General features: G+C 42.8%; 1 protein-coding gene across 1 annotated transcript in view; it reads right to left on the bottom strand.

Moving 5' to 3' along the window:
• Positions 1-2,086: 2,086 nt before the first annotated feature.
• The window catches only part of cita (citron rho-interacting serine/threonine kinase a), a 65,331-nt gene continuing 48,901 nt past the window's right edge, over positions 2,087-18,516 (bottom strand). Inside the window, 13 exon segments of the mRNA XM_083771610.1 lie at positions 2,087-5,602; positions 5,762-5,885; positions 6,424-6,817; positions 7,989-7,998; positions 8,001-8,170; positions 8,316-8,394; positions 9,725-9,805; positions 10,233-10,361; positions 14,175-14,283; positions 14,588-14,680; positions 15,590-15,729; positions 17,052-17,187; positions 18,099-18,179. Coding sequence (XP_083627736.1) covers positions 5,763-5,885; positions 6,424-6,817; positions 7,989-7,998; positions 8,001-8,170; positions 8,316-8,394; positions 9,725-9,805; positions 10,233-10,361; positions 14,175-14,283; positions 14,588-14,680; positions 15,590-15,729; positions 17,052-17,187; positions 18,099-18,179 — 1,545 coding nt within the window. The 3' untranslated portion in view covers positions 2,087-5,602; position 5,762.

The raw sequence follows: 18,516 nt of genomic DNA, 5'->3' as shown, positions 1-18,516 counted from the left end.
GGAGGGGAGGTGCATGCGTGCGTGCGGGGGTAAATGTGTCAAGTCACGTGATTAGGTCTTTCTTCATATATATATTTTTCTGCTCTCGTTGCAAAAGATAAGTCCAGTGGAACACTTCTTTGTAATGTATGGCTTCCGTAGTGTCGCGGTCTATGCTGTCGCCTCTCAATTTTTTTTGGCTGGGGAAGTTAGTTCGAATCACGCTCGCGGCAGACAAAAATTATTATATTTTAGACAGACAGACAGACAGACAGACAGACAACCTGCCTGCCTGCCTATCAAATAATTAATAATGTATTAATTCTTTTAAATAGCCGTTTTTTTAAATCTCCTCTCCTCACCTGGGCCGCTCAGGTATAAGCGCTCCTCCTGGCTTTGATAGCGCAGGACGTTAGACATACGGGAGGGGAGGTGCGTGCGTGCGTGCGGGGGTAAATGTGTCAAGTCACGTGATTAGGTCTTTCTTCATATATTTTTTTTCTGCTCTCGTTGCAAAAGATAAGTCCAGTGGAACACTTCTTTGTAATGTATGGCTTCCGTAGTGTTGCGGTCTATGCTGTCGCCTCTCAAATCAATTTGGCTGGGGAAGTTAGTTCGAATCATGCTCGCGGCTGACAATTTTTATATTTTAGACAGACAGAAAGACAGACTGCCTGCCTATCAAATAATGTATTAATTCCATACGGCTATTTTTTTAAATATATAGTATAGTATGTCTAACGTCCTGCGCTATCAAAGCCAGGAGGAGCGCTTATACCTGAGCGGCCCAGGTGAGGAGAGGAGATTTTAAAACACGGCTATTTAAAATAATTAATACATTATTAATTATTTGATAGGCAGGCAGTCTGTCTGTCTAAAATATAATAATTTTTGTCTGCCGCGAGCGTGATTCGAACTAACTTCCCCAGCCAAAAATTTTTGAGAGGCGACAGCATAGACCGCGACACTACAGAAGCCATACATTACAAAGAAGTGTTCCACTGGACTTATCTTTTGCAACGAGAGCAAAAAAAAAAAATATGAAAAAAGACCTAATCACGGACTGGCCGACGCACATACGGACCGGCCGACGTGAACACAGACCGGCCGACGTAAATACTGACCGGCCGACGTAAATACTGACCGGCCGACGTAAATACTGACCGGCCGACCTAAATACTGACCGGCCGACCTAAATACTGACCGGCCGACTTAAAAACTGACCGGCCGACGGTGCGTAACGACCGACGGTCGGTCGCAAGAAATGGATTCTGCCCTCCCTCTTCCTCTGGCCGTGACCGAAAAGTAGTGACAGCTGCCTCTTCATTTTAAGCCTGATTGATGCCCAATATATGCTTCGTCATACGGCAGTGTCGCACCACCCCAAACAAGGAACGGATCTAAAAGTTCACAATTATGTTTCCTCCGTGACGCATTAGTGGACTTGCTGTATTCGTACGATGGAGCACAATGAAGCATTAGATTATCAGTTTCGGCGGCATGTAGGCCCGTCACTACTATTACATAATCGCCCTCGCACTTTAATATTTTGCATAATCATCAGAATCGTTTCCATTCATCGGGCATCTGCATAAATGAATCTGTTGAAAAATGTTGATACGTATTCAAATAGCTGATCTAGCTCACGTTGTGAGCTTGTAGATGAGCCGTTTACACAATCTTTGAAGCTTTTGAAGAATACAATTATTAAATGTAGTCCGTTTTGCCCATTGTACATTATCTAATTTCATTATTGTCATTTACTTCTAAGTTATGTGTCATATCTGCCCTGTGGAATTGCTTATACTGCACACAAAAAAGCTTAATTCGTTAATGACGTCAATTGGCAATCGCAATTTTTGGAAAAAAGATTAATCGGCAAGTAAAATGTCATGATTGTAGCGCCACAGACTGGCAGCTCATAGCTCCACTGGAGGTGGTCGTTCATTGGTTCACAGTTGGGATCAGACACCTATAAATAGACAAAACGACACCATTTCAATGAACATGAATCAGTCATCATACGGGCAGACCTTTCTGCAGCATAGTGTAGAGAAAGAACATCCCTCTGTCCTTCAAAACAGGATATAACGCGTGACGGTTTCTTCACCAGAATACATTTTATTCAATCAACCTTGGCATAATTACTCTTGAACCTAGATTGACCAGAAAAAAAGCACTGCATACCAAGGAGAATTAGAATGTAATTACATTGGTTATATTTAATATTTTGACAAAAACTACAAGGAAAGCTAATAAAAGGTTTGTTAGCAAACATCAACATCATACTGAGTGCTATGTTTCAGGAGCATGTGAAAGGAAAATTTAAAAACAAAAAGACAAAATAAAATAACAGCTAAATAAAACAAAAAGGTATCCCTTTCAAATACAGTCTTTTTTTCCCCCTACATCATCTGGAAATCAGTATAAAACTTGTGCAATCTGTAATGCTGGGTGCCTTGTTGATCATTAATGACCTTTGGGTCAGTTCCTGTCATCTTGGCTTTACATTCAAGAACACGTTACATTTGGGAGGAAACGGGAAACGTATGCTGATTTTGGCTTATTGGGCCAAAAGACGTGCTATAGGGATAGGGAGGTTGGAACTTGGGAGGCACACTGGGCAAGTTAAAACGATAGAATTTCATGGATCTATGGTCTTTTTCAGCTATAATCACAAAAATATACATATCATATACTATTACAATTTGATATACAGAAATAGAATCACTTTTGTCAAGCGGGAAGCATGAGTACAATATACAACACTGACCAATGGACATTCAATGAGTCAAAGATCCATTGAGGCAGATAGTGCTTTTGTGAAACCGACTGCAGCAGCTCTTTAACTTGCCAAGTGTGCAATTATAAAAGAAAGATTAGAGTTAGTTACATACAAGCTACTGTACAAATGGATAGTTTTTTAAAAGAACAGGGATACCATAACAAGAAAGATGTCTTAGGGTGTTTTTTTTGTTTGTTTGTTGTTTTTTTTTTTTTATCATTCACGTGCTTCACTGTTTAAATGTTGGGAATTAAACTATAACCCAAATGAGTCAGAAGCATAAGACAACACTCTGTTTCATTTCAGATCATAATACATATCCATGCCATTTACGTATCAGAAATACAAAGAATATTCTCATCGTCAACCCGAACAACAGTTTGGGTTATATACAGTACAATACAAGGGACAATGTACAAAAAGAAATGCTCAAGTACTATGTACTATGTAAGCTTCAATCATGACCCCCCCCCCCCCCCCCCAATAGCCAGCAGCATAAGTTTTTATTTTGAGAGACGGAAATGCATACGCAAGTTGATACCTGGATGAAATCACTCACTTGTTCAAGGACATTTGGATATAGAGGCTGCTGCCAAAGTAAAGAAAGCCCATGTTGTTACTAAAATACACACTACACCTTTAAAGCTGCATTGTGCAAAACTGTAATAGTCATAGGTTTCACTGAGACTCAACACCACTGACCAATTTGTGTATACATGCCGGCCATCCATGTTGTCACGTGTGCCTCCTGTTGTCAAAATCATGCCAGGTAGAATAAGCTCATCATTACATACTGTACTCAACCCAAGCAATGTGTGCAAAGGGCTACATAAAGGGGCGTTCTATGTATTCTTGTATAGCAAATGTGCAGTCCAATATTGTCCCACACCTGCTGCTACTACTATTTCATGCACTTCAGGGGCGCTACATTTGGCTATTTGGACTTTTTGGGACTATTGTATTCAAACTATGCACCTGCACAAAGTCTTATTTTAGAGGCGCGTTTCCACAAATTAAATGCTACATGGAAAATACCACTCGACAAGCAACTACCAATGAAGAACAAATAATGTCCCGTGTAAACAAATGGTGACAGCCAGAGAGTGGGGCAGGGATTCATCTGTGTCTACACAGGCATGATACCTCATCATCACTGCATGCAGAAAGACTGAGGATAATGAATTAACCCCTTCCTCTACGGTGGCCAGTCTTTTTTTAATTTACTACAGCATCACATTGGCTTGTCAATGTCAATCAGTGATTTAGAGCCTCAGACGGTGCCCACGGAAGTCAATCTACGCACAGTTACTAATGCATAGAGCCTGTGCATGCCGTGCACTTTTGTTAGCGCATCATGTGCACCTTGTGGAGAGTATGTACCTTGTGAAGAGTAAGGACCTTGCATGGTCGATGACTCCAGTCTCCCATCCCAACGCTCCCGCTTGTTTGTTGAAATACCGTGGCAGCTCCCAATCTCTTTAAATGCAACATAACATATAATCTGTCTTAACTTTACCATAGTTGAATGGCTGTTAACAATCTGTGTCTGTGTAAAAGTAAGGGGGGGGGGGGGGGGGTAGTAGGCTTGTTTTTAAACACAAAGGCTTGTTAATATAATTCCCACTGATTATTGGTAGGAGTCTATTGCACAATGGAGCTTTACTGCGTTCCAAAGCCTTGGCCTCTCTTTATTTACTGCAGAGCTTACTTTATTTTGGCAGTTACCTTATATTTGAAAGAATACTGAATAAGACATTCAAGAGGACACATAACAATCACTTTCTCTTTAACAAAAATAGACACGGCTTATCGAGCCTTGAAATTCCTTCTTGGTATATATAAAATTAAGTCTGCCTATTTACAATCAGATAGCATTCTGGAGAGTTAGAAAGGAACCGGTTCCATTGCTGCTGGGGGATTGTGGGTAGTGCAGTTATGTCGTCAAACCTTTTCAAGGGCAGACAACTTGTGGTGAGTGAGTGGGGCTCTACTGGGCAGAGCAGGTGTGTTTTGCTCCAACCAAGTCTTGATCATAGCCCTAACCACAGTCTGGATACAAGACTCAGATTAGTATATAGAATGATTGTGACAAGCTGATGATGATTGAATGTTGACTATGCCAATGCTAGGCTGGAGCAAAAACCTGAATTGCCATTAAATAGACGACCATGTCTTGATCTCTACCGTACTGTGGACAGAGCCAACAAAGGGTCGAAGACATTTAGTAATAGTATGATACTACAGAGTGCATCTTTCCCATTTTTTAAATAACATTTCCATTAATATGCTAAATGTGGCTCTTTGCCGTCGACTGGCAAGATAAAACTGCTACAGGTGTGCTTATCTGTTATCTCTGATTTCACTAAGGCTTACAAAACCCGCAGAGTCAGGTCTTGAATTGAGAAATTCTGATCTGCAACTTTTGGAGATGCCTCGTGGAGCATGAGATACCCGGGACGAAGCACGTATTCAAATAGATACGAGTTCACCCTGCTTAAAACGTTGCTCATGTGGCATTCTGTTGACCTAGGTCAAATAATTCAGGAAGAATACAAATAAACCTCTAGAGTCTAAAACATCTACATTGTATGGTGTTTCCCTCCTCTCTGCTGACAGCTACACCTGATTTCTCTGCTGGGTTTCTCCATCGTTAGGTCAGAATAGAACAGATGCGTGGCAGTGTTTCCTTGTTAGTTGGCGGCGTTCTCAGTACGTACCCTGCGCCCACTCTCCCATCCCCCAAGAGATAACGAGCTCTGTTCATGGTTGTGCAGAGTATATGGTACTCCATTCTGATTGATGTTTTGCTGTGATTCAAACAGACGACTGGTCCCATACCTATTGGAAGATTCACAATGATGTCATCACATGTTGTGCATTGAGAATTGAAGGATTAGTGATGAACATTTAGTATGCAACGTGAAAATAAAAAAAGGGACAAAACACACAATAATAGTAGTTAATATCGGTGCATCATCAACAAAGAAAATGTATGACCTTAGTTCGGATAAGCGGTTGAAGATGGATGGATGGATGGATGGTGCAGGTATAGTCTCGCGTCGCCAGACTGTTGCCTCTCGTAATTTTCAAATGCTTCCAGTTCCGTCATAAAGTCTGGACTCTGGAGAACGGAAGCTCTGGTCATGAGTAAAATATAAAGAGGAAGACGAAGTGAAGCCTCCTCCCCACTTACGTTAGCTTTTTACAGTCGCGCACATTTATCCAAATGCAAATCGTCAAGTCATTTAAGCATATATAGCTTGCAGCTTAGCAGAAATGGAAATATAAAAAAAATAAGTTCTAAGATATTCCCATTTTGGGCGGGAACCCCTTTTGGTGTTAGCATTATGTTATGCTATAGCTATTGAAAAATAGCAGATCTACAAGCTCGTAGGTTGTAGGTCTGCTATTTTGAAAAATCGAAGAACAACTGACGACTTTCAGAAAACTGTCAGGTTGTAGAAGACAATTTTAGAATCTGATCTCAGGTAAAATATATTTTTGTGAACGGGAATGACAAACGGATTTCGGGGGGGGGGGGGGGGGGGGGAACTGTAGTTCCAGACTCTACAGTATTATACGCATTCGGAGATTGTGGAATTGTTGTCTGGCGACAACGCGAGACTAGTGCCAGGTATATAGTAACACGTTCAACACACCTTGCTAACAGGGTTGATGGGTGTGCGTCCAGAGCCAGTGTGCAGTCTCTGGCGCTCCTCGAAGCGCCCGGGGGACCTCTCCCGGCGCACGTCCATCAGTCGGCCGGGCGAGCGGTCCATGCGAGGGTCCGCCCCCATGGCCCTGCCTGGGGAGCGGTCCATGCGAGGGTCCGCTAAGGCCCGGCCGGGCGACCCCATGATGTGGCCCTCCAGCATCCTGCCGGGGGACTTCTCTCTCTCCATGGGGCGGTTGTTGGGGGACTTGTCTCGGCGGAACTCGGTGCGGGCCTCTCTGTAGCGGTGAGGCGTGCCGGGGTCTCCGTGCACCACGGGACTGGCCGCCAGCCTCTTGGAGATGTGCTCGTTGTAGGAGGGAGGCCCACGTTTGTTAGGGCTGTGGGGGGGGGGGGACGAAAGTGTGGCAAAGTCCGTTTGTGAAAAGGAAAAGGGGATTTGTCTCATGGATCATGGTTTTTTGGTAATGCTGTAGTACAGCTCAGCATTCGTTTACTGTTGCGGTGAGGATAGGGTCAGGGTCAGGCTAAAGGTTCTTTAACCCAACAATAAATGCCCACCGGAGAAGTGTCTTTCAAAACCAATCTGAGCAAGGCAAATAATGCACAAATGTAGCTTGGTTGTTACTGATCATTGTTTGCATGTAACAGAAGAGTCACAAAAACAAAAGGAGGAACACTTTATTATTTATTCAATTAATTCCGTCCGACAGGCACAACGTAATTTGAATAATATATCTCAGTATATACATTTTCTTTGTTCCGTTCTATTTTCTTTTTTGTGTGTTACAAATAAAAAATGCACTCTTCCTCCTGCAAATAAGAAAATGTCAGCATTACTGCCCTGGTCTAGAATATAATTATGGAGGCCAAACATTGCCACCTATGCCCTTTGACAACACCAGTAAATTGGAATATGCCGTACTATGTGCCAAAAAGCACTACACTACTGCAAGCCCACTTAAACCACACCTCACCGTACAAGTAAAACAGAATGGTGCAGTGCAGAACTCAAGGGAGGAGTGGTATGCATCACATTACCAAACAGTATCCGTTATAGTGATCTTAAATACATACGATCAGTAGCTTGAAATGTAGGGACGTGTTGGGGATGGTTAATAAAACATCACCAGAATAATAGTGTGAAATGATAACAGGAAATGTAAGGGGGTATAGTCACAACTACAGTATTTAACCACTTATTATTAACCCATATACTTAATTAACTGGAGTCTCTCCCCAAGCTCACAATCTACTATTTTCTATGAATGTTTGCCCCAGAATAGGGATGCTATGGTCCATGTGGTTAAATAACAGTCTTAGGGCCGATTCATACTCCTATTTTACCGCTGTTTCGGCGCTGTAGTGCCGAAATGATTTCGGCTCGTCAGAAATTTTCAGTAGCACCGAAGAGCCGACTTTAGGACGGTATACCCCCCCCCCCCCCCAACCTCAAATGACGTCAAATTGTAGGCTCTACAGCGCCGAACCGACTTTTATTCGGCTCTAAAATAGGAGTATGAATCGGCCCTTAGTGTGTATTAAACTTACCTGCGTCCGGACCGTTCCGCTGTAGGTCTCCACCGACATCTTGGCTCTGGGCCAGGTTGCCCTTGCAGCAGATGACTCGGAGCTTGTTCTGGTAAGAAGAGGCCAGATAAATTGCACCTGAGGAAATGGCCGGCCCCAGGTAGCGAGGGTTTGGGATGTCCAGGTGGGCATACGAGTGGGGACTCCAGAGGGGAAAAAACAACAACAGCAGCAGCAGCTGTAGATTAGATGCCAAACTCCACCGTCTGAACTAACAGGCAGAGCCATATTTGGTGATTCTCGTAGAGCTATAACCTGTTGGCCAAAGCGGCAATGTACATGTCTTACCCGAGAGCTGCGTGTCCATGGACCTCGATCACATCCAGGGAGTTGAAGTAAGTCACAAACAGGTATGGTTCCCTGTAGGCTGAGAAGAAGTGCAACACAGAGCTCTATTAAACACAGTGGCACATACCTTATGATGCATTAAAGAGCAACGTTGCCTATTTCTAACCTGAATTATTATTAACAGCCCAGGGTCTGACACCATTTTGCGTAATAAACGCCTCGTCCAAATAACAGCCCCGTCCGTTTAAACGCCGGGGCCATGATTCGCAAAATTAAGGACTATCTGCATGCTCCAAACTATTTCAGAACTATCCATGATGTGTATAGAGCGTCGCAGTCCCGCCCCTTTCATGACGACGCCAGGCCCAGGAAATGAATCCCAATGCATTTTTCCCATAGACATTTAAAAAAGTATTTATTTGAAGACCTTTTAAGCGTCGTACGAAGCCAACTCGAGTCGTGACAAATCATGAACACACAAACACAATATTTTGGACCAAACAAATAATTACAAAGAAGAAAAACAACAAAAGAAAGTGTTGTAACCTGACGTTTTTTTCTACTTTTGTTTGGCCCAAAACATTGTGTTTATTGTCATGATTTGTCATGACGAGAGTTGGCTTTGTCCGCGGCGTAAACGTCTTTAAATAAATACTTTCTGAAAAGTCTATGAGGAAAATGAACGAGGATTTCTTTCCGGGTCTCTCGAGGGGGCGGGACTGCGACGCTCTATGCAGTATACTATATAAATCCAGTGGTTCTCAGCCTTTTCCGGGTCAGGCCAGGCCACTATAGGTCCACTTGAAAATCTCAAAAGTGTCCGTGGCTCACCTATCTAACCATGTGCCAAGTCATCTGACGTGGGTGGGCCGAGTGCATTTTCAGAGCATGTTTATTTTTTAAAGATCAATCAGTGGATTGTGTTCTGGCAGTTGTTCAATGGAACAGACAGTATTGCTGTTTTTTTTAATTAAAGGCCTGACGTCGAAATTTACAGTTTTCTGTAAATCCTGACCGTTTTCTGTCAGGATTTGCGACACATTTTCACGATTTTTCCAAAAATATCAGACCTAAAAGCTCATAGCGCGCCACTCGGTGGCGCGCTATGAGCTTGTAGATCTGCTATTTTCCAATAGCTAAATTATAACATAATGTTTAAAACACCAAAAGGGGTTCCTGCCCAAAATGGGTTAACAGGATCACAACGAAAACACATTTCTCAAGGTTTTAATTAATGTTAATGTTTTATTATGATTCAAATCTTTGCGTTTCGGCAATTATTTGGGGGGTCCCACTTTCCAATATCCTTGCGGCCCACAGGCCGAGAGCCACTGCTCTAAATGGCGATCACAACAACAGCTCTCTGAGGCCGACACGGAGGAAGGTGTCGTTATATAATATGCACTGACCAAATGACAGAGGCAGTCGGCTCCACTTGATGTCCTCACTTCTGCTCCTGCGGCCGTACACGTCCACAAACACACCAAACTCTGCACAGATGACATCAATTAGGTTACGGCGCCAATTGACATTCAGTGGAAAAATATCCGTTTCATACAGGAAAAATAATGTCCGCATTAGAAATTAATACCCAATAAGAAATGAATTGGATTTGGACATACAAATTCCATTCCTGGGATCCCATTCCTGCTCTGTGCCAAAAAATAGCAAATCTACCATCTCACAACACGTCGCTTCTGCAACGCGTTGTGACTTGTGAGCTTGTAGATCTGCTATTTTTGGCACGTAAAAGCATCGTATGATTGAGTATACTGAACAAATACAACAGCCGCCTGAATTAAACATAGAGGACAGATTCTTCACATCTACTGCAACTTGACATGCTTTCCTGTGTACTCAACATATACACATTGTATACACACACACACACACACACACAGACACACAATGGCTAACCATGGAAACAGAGCAGGTACTCTTCCTTCTGTGGTGCCATGGTGACCTGGATGATGGAGATGGGGAAGCTGTGCGAGGAGGCGGCGAACACAGCCGAAGCTAGCGTCACGTCGTTCTTATCCAGGAACTCTGAGGGGGGAGGGGGGGAATGGACAGAACCTCTAGCAGTTAGTTGGCTGTTAGAATATTCAGTACAAAATACCTATAGCAAACATACACATCGACGATGGGCGCTCAGCCAAAAGGAGTAACATTGAGAAACGTACAGTAGAGCTTCTACGTTACAAGGAAACTCCAGTTTCAGAGCACAGGAAAAATAACCACTTTATCGGCAAAGCTTAACCCATTTTGACCTGAGATCAGATTCTAAAAATGTCTGTTTGAAAATGACAGTTTTCGGGAAAAAGCTATGTTTCAATGTCAGTCGTTCTTCGAATATTCAGAGCAGACCTACAAGCTCGTAGCGCGCCACTCGGTGGCACGCTATGAGCTTGTAGATCTGCTATTTTTCAATAGCTAAAGCATGACATAATGCTAATACCAAAAGGGGTTCCCCTGCCCAAAATGGGTTTTAACATGCACAGCGCACAACTGTTCAGTCCTTCTTAAGTCCTTCGTTCCCCTAATGTCTACTTCCACCCCACTGTGTCGCTATAGGACCGGATCTAGCCGTACACAAAAACACAAAAGAAAGAATACATCCACATACAGAGTATACAGTACATATATATATATACTAGGGTTGGGTGACGATACGAATACATCGTCAATCGCGAATATACGAATCCAATCGCCGAATATTTTTATTAGGCGATTTCTCGGGACGATTTAGCCCAATTAACATGTAAAGTGTGAGCAACATGTGAATCAGCAAAGTAGTAACAGCGGCCGGGTGGAAATCCCCCGTTATAATGGTATGCTCCCAGCCTCCCACAGTCCCCGGCCGCACTCAGCACTGTCAGCAGCCAGCATCGGGCACCGCGGCACGGCACTTACGGCAGCCTGGCTGGGAGCCTGTAGCCTACATGTTGTTTAAGCTCCGGAGTCCAGACCCATGCAGTTTAATAATATACAGTCACAACAGAATGCACACTGCTGTCTCGTGTCTCATCACAATCCCAATGCGCCACCCGTGAGTGGCGGGGTGGAAAATAAAAAAACTGTCTACTAGTGTTAGTGTATAGGCACGGGGATCATTCATTAGCTTAGCGATTAGCTTAGCGTGTAGCCAATACTGGTGCAACCCACTGATTGAACTTCATCTCCGCCTGTAATCCAAGTTATTTTTATTGACAACGTGAACGAACCCCGACACCAGCGCTGCAAAATTTTGGCGCTGACCGACAAAACCGCTGATCTGACGTTAAGCGGTGCCCAAAAGGTAGATCAGGATCTACCAGTATAGATCACAAAGGCTTTGCAGGTAGACCACATGACATGACCCTAAAAATATATATAATTTTAATATAAAAAACGATTTTTGCATCTGCCGCTTGAGATGACCTGAGATGACTTGATTGATTGACATCAAAAAGGGCCTGTCAGCTCAAACACACAATGCAATACTTGTTGTTGCGTACAATCATCAGTAGCAAAGTCAAATACCAAAAATAAAAACCAATGGGATTGCTGGTCGTTTTGAAAGTAGCTCTGAAGTAAAAAAAAGTGTGGGCAGCCCTGGTATAGATGTTTATATATATATTCATTCCGTGGGTAAATCCCTGGCTGTAGGCTACCCACATATTGGTAGCATATTACCTATATTAGGCCAATATTGGCATTACGCATTTCAGTTGAATAATGTTGTGTGCGCACGTGCGTGTGCGGAGAAAGACAGTTATTTAATGAAACTGAAGATTATAACGTCCTGTCTCGCTGGCGCCGTGTATAGCCTGCACGGCTATTCCTGTGTGTGTGTGTGTGTGTGTGTGTGTGTGTGTGTGCGTGTGCGCAATGAAAAGTAGTCGGCAGGCGAAATGGCGAATTCGAACGGTGTAATTGTAATAGTTTGGAACAAACCAAGTTCTGTGGAAGAACAATGTTGACGTAACTAAGAGATTCGCTGAGTAAGCGATATTTTATATACAGTGATTTAGAAGGAATAAGCAAAATCGTGAGGCGAAGATTCCTCTCCTTCCTTGTGTTTTTCTCCTGCGGACAGGACTGTCAGGGAGACTATCAGAGCAGCACAGGGGAGTGGCTTAAAAGACGGGGTAGTAGTTACCAGGTTGGCGAATTGTAAGCGAGTCGTAGTGTGTGTTGAATGGCATTTGAATGGCATTTGTGGGCTTGTGAATGCATTTTCTCACATGTAATTTGTGCTCACTTGCATAGACCTGGCGAATTTAGCGTGGTGAAAGGGCAACAGTGTTCCGGGGGTGTGGGTGCTTCGGGCGATAATGTTTGTAGTAAACAAATGCATTGGCGGCGTGAGTGTGGAAGGGAGGCATTTTTGGTGGCAGTGCCAGTGCCAGTGTTTGGCGGGTGGTGTCGAGTTTTGGCGTTCGGCGCGATAGGAGGAGATAGCGTTGAAACACTGCGAAGGTAAGTGTGTGACGTCACTGCCGTGTGAGTGTGTGTGGGTGTAGTGTGTAAGATGGTGTTGTGGGTGTTGCAATAGCGACATAGCTGTTGTGGCTTTGGGTTTCTTGCCATGTGTTGGGTACAACTTCTCCAATATAGAATAGATAGCAGGTTACCAGGACAAATGTAATGTCCACCAGAATGCAGCTCCACAGAGAAGCACCCATCCCCCCCACTTTTTAATATTAACATGCTGCTCTATGGATATACAGTAGCTCAAAGAGGAGACACTGTGCTGGAGCTCCCCATGGAGCATTGGAGCCATGCTGAAATGTACCTGAAGAAGATCCCTTGAGGATTCGAAACGCCGTCATGCTGTCTTGCAAATAAAGTGGTTCTTTTCCATGTAAACTGGAGTGCTGACTCTATACGTTTCTCGATAGAAAATTCAGACCAGGGTTCCTACTATGTGCTATATAAAGTCGCCATTATTACATATGAATTAATACATTTAAAACCATCGGATGTTTTATTATAAGACGAGTTTTGGTATATAATTGTTAATATTTTGTCTTATGCAACATTCTATAAAAGATTATAACCTCCAATTGAACGTACTATTGTTGAGGGCAGCTAATTTCCATAGTAAATTAGTAAAGTAGGTCATACATCAGCTGCACATGTTGCCAATTTTATAATAATGACTTATTTGGACCCATTGCCATTGCGTGAATGTCTAGCAGTACAAATCTCAAGGTCTTTATTTTCTCCTAATAGTAGTTTTGAAATATTGATATACATTGCCTGGTTAAATAAAGGTCCATCTAACTTATGCCAAACTGACTTCCTCTCTCACATCCCATCTCCAATAGTCTATGTGAAAGAGCAGTGCAATAATCTACCTGGACCGAAAGTAGTGCAAAGGTAGTAGTATTAGTGTAGATGTGAAAGTAGTGGCCCAGCCCAAAGCAGTCTGTACTTGCCAACACTCGTGGCAAGACAATATCGGTCGATGTAAAGTACACAGCAGCAGTCCTGTCTTGCGAACAGATCAATTAGTTCACATTTCATCCCGTCAATACTGACATGGGCCAATAGCATTGGTCCATGGGATCAGTGCATGCTATAATATGCAGTATACAGTATATTAGGGCTGCAATGCAACTAACCTTTAGGTACAGTCGCTACTGTGCATGTGAAACTATCAGCAAATTGTAAGGGAGGAGAGACGGCTCACTACTCTAACTATGGTTAAGTGCACGATTAATTGCAAAAATAAAAAATAGTTGCTAATACGATCACGATTAATAAATTAGTTGGCAACCAATTGAATAATCGATTTGATTACGATTAATCGTTGCAGCCTTACAGTATACTGCAGCAATATTGTAGCATAGTGAATCTTAATAGATGACCTACCCTCAAGTGCATACTGCTTCATCTCAATCTCATAGAACTTATTGGTGCCGATGATGATGCTGTAGCCTGTAAAGTGGATGCAGCTGCATGGTTCGGACGTCTCAATCTCCTGCGAAAACACACACCAGTTTTAGGCTCTGCGATGCAGACCACGTGAAGCATATTTATGGGAGAAACGTCCCAAAAACACAGCTGCCCCCACGTTGTCGTCGTCCCCATCACATTTCTCTTTATTTCACTCAATTCTTTGCATCATTTGCAAATCTTCACTGGGGGGGGGGGGGGGGGGGGGGGTTGCAAAACAGACAATCCCTCGTCACCCAGGTATCCTCCCCCCCATTAGGCAGTGACCATGGAGAGGTAGTTTCACTGTTGGCATTATTAATATACTGTATAGGGTCAACATAACTCACTTGTCTGATGCAGAACTTGTTGAGGCTTTCATTGTGGCGGAGAATGGTGATCTTGTTTGGCATTGCGGCACATATACATAATCCGTTGTCAATCTACATAGGGAGAACAATGTTGTCAGGTAACAATACACATTTTGTTGCCGGCCTCGTGCAGAAACCTTGTATACATATGTATATATACTGTACATATACATACTGTATATACCCTCTATATTTCTGTCGATTAATGCCCTATTTGGTCATACAAGTGTGACACAAAAGTAGTGAAAATAGCAGATCTATTTTCACTATTTAATTACAAATAGATAATGGACATACAGTACAAAGTTTCCACCCGATAACAATGATTTGTAATATACTCACATGGTGTGTTCTTCACCACTTTTCAACCTACCTTCATATAATTGGTCCTCGCTAATGTTAATGATAAAATGCCACAAATTCTTTCTACTCAGTCTGTGTCTCATGGGAGTGCTGTGAGCAGTTCAGAAACCCGTCCACCAGTGACATCATCACTTAGCTTGGGGAATCCAAGCTAAAAGAAACGGCAGGCTTTCTATTCCTGAAAAGTTGCAATGCGATAATGGAAGCCATCATTCTCACAATAAGTAAAATCGGGATTCTGAACTTCCCACAGCCCTCATAATGAGACTGAGTAGGGGGGGGAAATGGTGATATTTTATCATGAACATTAGTGAGGACCAATTATATGAATATAAGTTGAAAAGTGGTGACGTGGACCTTTAACATTTTGGGCGGGAACCCCTTTTGGCGTTTTAAACATTATGTTATAATTTAGCTATTGGAAAATAGCAGATCTACAAGCTCATAGCGCGCCACAGAGTGGCGCGCTACGAGCTTGTAAGTCTGCTAACACTGGAGGATTTAGAGTTTTTTTTCTTTTTTTCATGGTCAGGCCAAAATGGGTTACGTTTAGCAGATGTACTGTATCTGCTGCCGTTTAGAGCGCTTAGCGTAATGTAAGTAAGAGCCGTATTCTACCTTGCCAGAAGAAAAGAGGTGGCATCCCTTTACAGTCTCAAAGACGAAGGGGTTGAGGTCAGGCTGAGCTGGGAGGTGAGACTGAGACAAAGACTGTTTCACCCTTTTTATGTCCACCAGGCAGAGAGTCCTCTCCTCTCCTACAGGACAAATCACCATCAGTCAACACACAGGGCTCCATCAATGTGTAATCAGGAGCTGATTAAAGTCATACTGTGTAACCTTCAATTGCATACTCGTTTTTTGTCTCTTTTGGTGACAGCTACTGGTAGCTATTGACAGCATAATGTCTGTACCGAAGGAACAATGACAAATGAATGCTGCAGGGATGCTGCTCGAGGATATCGCAACGACACGTCATCAGAAGCTGTATTTATTAACGTTAAAATACACAAACAAACACATTTCCGGTACATTTCCGGTGCAAGCGTCATTTTGGCGTGTCGGCCCCAACACTCGCAACTTCAAAGACTATTTAATAGTGTTTAGAGGACTTGTCAAAAAAGACGTATGTGGAATGGTTATTGTGGACAAGATTGCAAGGTAACATTTGTTTGTTTGAAAATATTAATATAAAGCCTTTCTGTGTGGAGTTTGCATGTTCTCCCCATGTCCCCTAGGGTAGGTACCCTCACAAAAACAGGCAGTAATCCTGGTCTCTAAACTGCCTCCCCCTGGCCAGCCGGGACGCCTGATGGAGGGGAAAGGAACTGGTTGGAATAACGTGTTCCTTCCACGCGCTACGTCCAACCAGGGAAACTCCTCCCTGTCAGGTGTAAAGGAGCAACTTGGACACTCAAGCATGAAGGAAGCATGAGTTAAGTCCGTTGCTCTCCCTAGGTTGGCGGAGGGTGTGTAGAGCCCAGGATCATATCACAGGATGATTGACACAGGGGTGAAAAATGGGTTACAAAATCGTGGGTCAAAAAATATAAATTAAAAAAAAATATATATATATATATATATATTAATATACAGTATGACTTTTAGTAGATTAAGTAGAAAACATTGTGAATTTAATTCTAACATTAATTCATATCATTTGAAGCTCTTATTAGAGTTAACAGAGAGACAAGAGCCAGCCAAGGAGACCACACAGTAATTCATCTAAATTCTAATATTAGAAAACTCTGTTCACAAAAGGGGCGGATAGAGTACTTGCTGGGAGAATCATCAACAGAAAAGCATTTGGTTGCCAAATTCCTTCCGCATTTTTCACAGATGCTTTCTAGAGATCAAACCCGATGTTGGTCCTTTTGAAATTTTATATCAGCAACAGTGGATGTTTTTTTTCTTCCGGTGTTCATTTTTAATCAGTTAAAGAAATTCATGATTTTCCTCATCCCTGGGTCTTACCTCCACAATCTTTAATTACAGAGTTCTAAGTACATGTTTCCATTGACTTCAAAGAAAACTAGGGATTCTCCAGCAAAGCGCTCATGTTTTGGTGTGTAATACTGACCAGTGATCATCAGCAGCTTCTCAAGATCTTTAAGGATCTGGATCTGGAAAACGGAGGTCAGGCCCGGGATGTGGGTGAGAGAATTCTTTATGACGTTGAGAGCATACAGACCTTCTTCAGAACCAACCAGTACAATCTAGGAGAGATGAGAGAGTGACGGATTACAAGGGTGGACAATGTGTCAGAGTTGTCCTTTAACCCATCTACAAGCTCATAGCGCGCCACCGAGTGGCGCGCTAAGAGCTTGTAGGTCTGCTATTTCTGAAAAATCGAAGAACGACATTTTTTAAATCTGATCTCAGGTCAGAATGGGTAAAATTGGAGAGAGCCTGGCATCACACGTTTGCTCGAGAAAGTTCAGTCAAGTGACAGCGGACCACATACTGTACAGGGATAACCTGGCCACTTCCTCTAAGTTTGATTCCCAGCTGAGCAAGGGCCTGCGTTGCGATTCACCCCTCCTCTTCCCAAACGTACCCGTTAGGGCTAGGCGATTTGACTTCAAGTTCAAATAAATATCACAGTCGTTTCAAATGCTTGCCTCGATCACGATTAACGGGCGATAAAAAGTGGTGCAACTCCCCTCTCCTCTCTCTCTCTCTCATTAGCAGGCAACAGTGCAGCACTATCTCTCTCTCCGTTTCTGGCACAACAGCGCCCCTACTGGTACTCATAGTCATACTGGTCCTCATAGTCACATTAACCTATGAACACGGACATTGATGTAAAAATATTTTCAACAACACAATTATTTGTGTTTAGTTATGTAAAAAAATAAATCGATAGAGGCTATACATGTCAGTTTTGATATATTTTTGATAATTGCCCATCTCTATAATCTATCTCTTTCTAATTAAATCAAGAAACTCTTCGGCTTGAACAACATACTGAACCACTGGCTGCCAATACACGACAAGACTTCCTGGGAAAGAACAGCAGCCATAGTACCTACTTTACAAAAAGTAAAAAAATCCAACATTAAAATATGATATCTACAATGAACATGGATTATTTATTCACGGTGTTCCATTCTCAAAGCACTGATACCTGGTCTGTGAGAGGCAGAGTGCAGTTGATGTCCAAACGATCATCGCCCTCCAGCTTCAGCAGAGAATTGCCCAGCAGCTTCTAACGGGATATGAAGCAGGCAAAGAGAACAAAAAGGAGCATCACATGGGACAGGTTAGTCAGCGATCATTTTAGCACAGAGACGTCATTATGGAATATGACCACAACGTTTGTACAAACTTAGAAATGGTATCGTTATCTAGTGTCTCTGTTCTCGACTTCCCGTAGTTACAATGACTTTGTTGACACTTTAGTCACACGGGTATGTAATTGGTACCGTACGTCTGCCCCCTCACACCAAATGTCTTGCTGAAAATAGACGACATACAAGCTCACAATGCGTCTTAAGTAACGCGATGCAATGCGAGCTTCTAGAGCTGATATTTTCGACAAATAT

Source organism: Protomyctophum parallelum, assembly GCF_964188405.1.
Source record: "Protomyctophum parallelum genome assembly, chromosome: 8".
NCBI classification, from domain to species: Eukaryota; Metazoa; Chordata; class Actinopteri; order Myctophiformes; family Myctophidae; genus Protomyctophum; species Protomyctophum parallelum.
The sequence above is the reverse complement of the archived record's forward strand: the minus strand, read 5'-3'. Positions and strand labels throughout refer to the sequence as shown.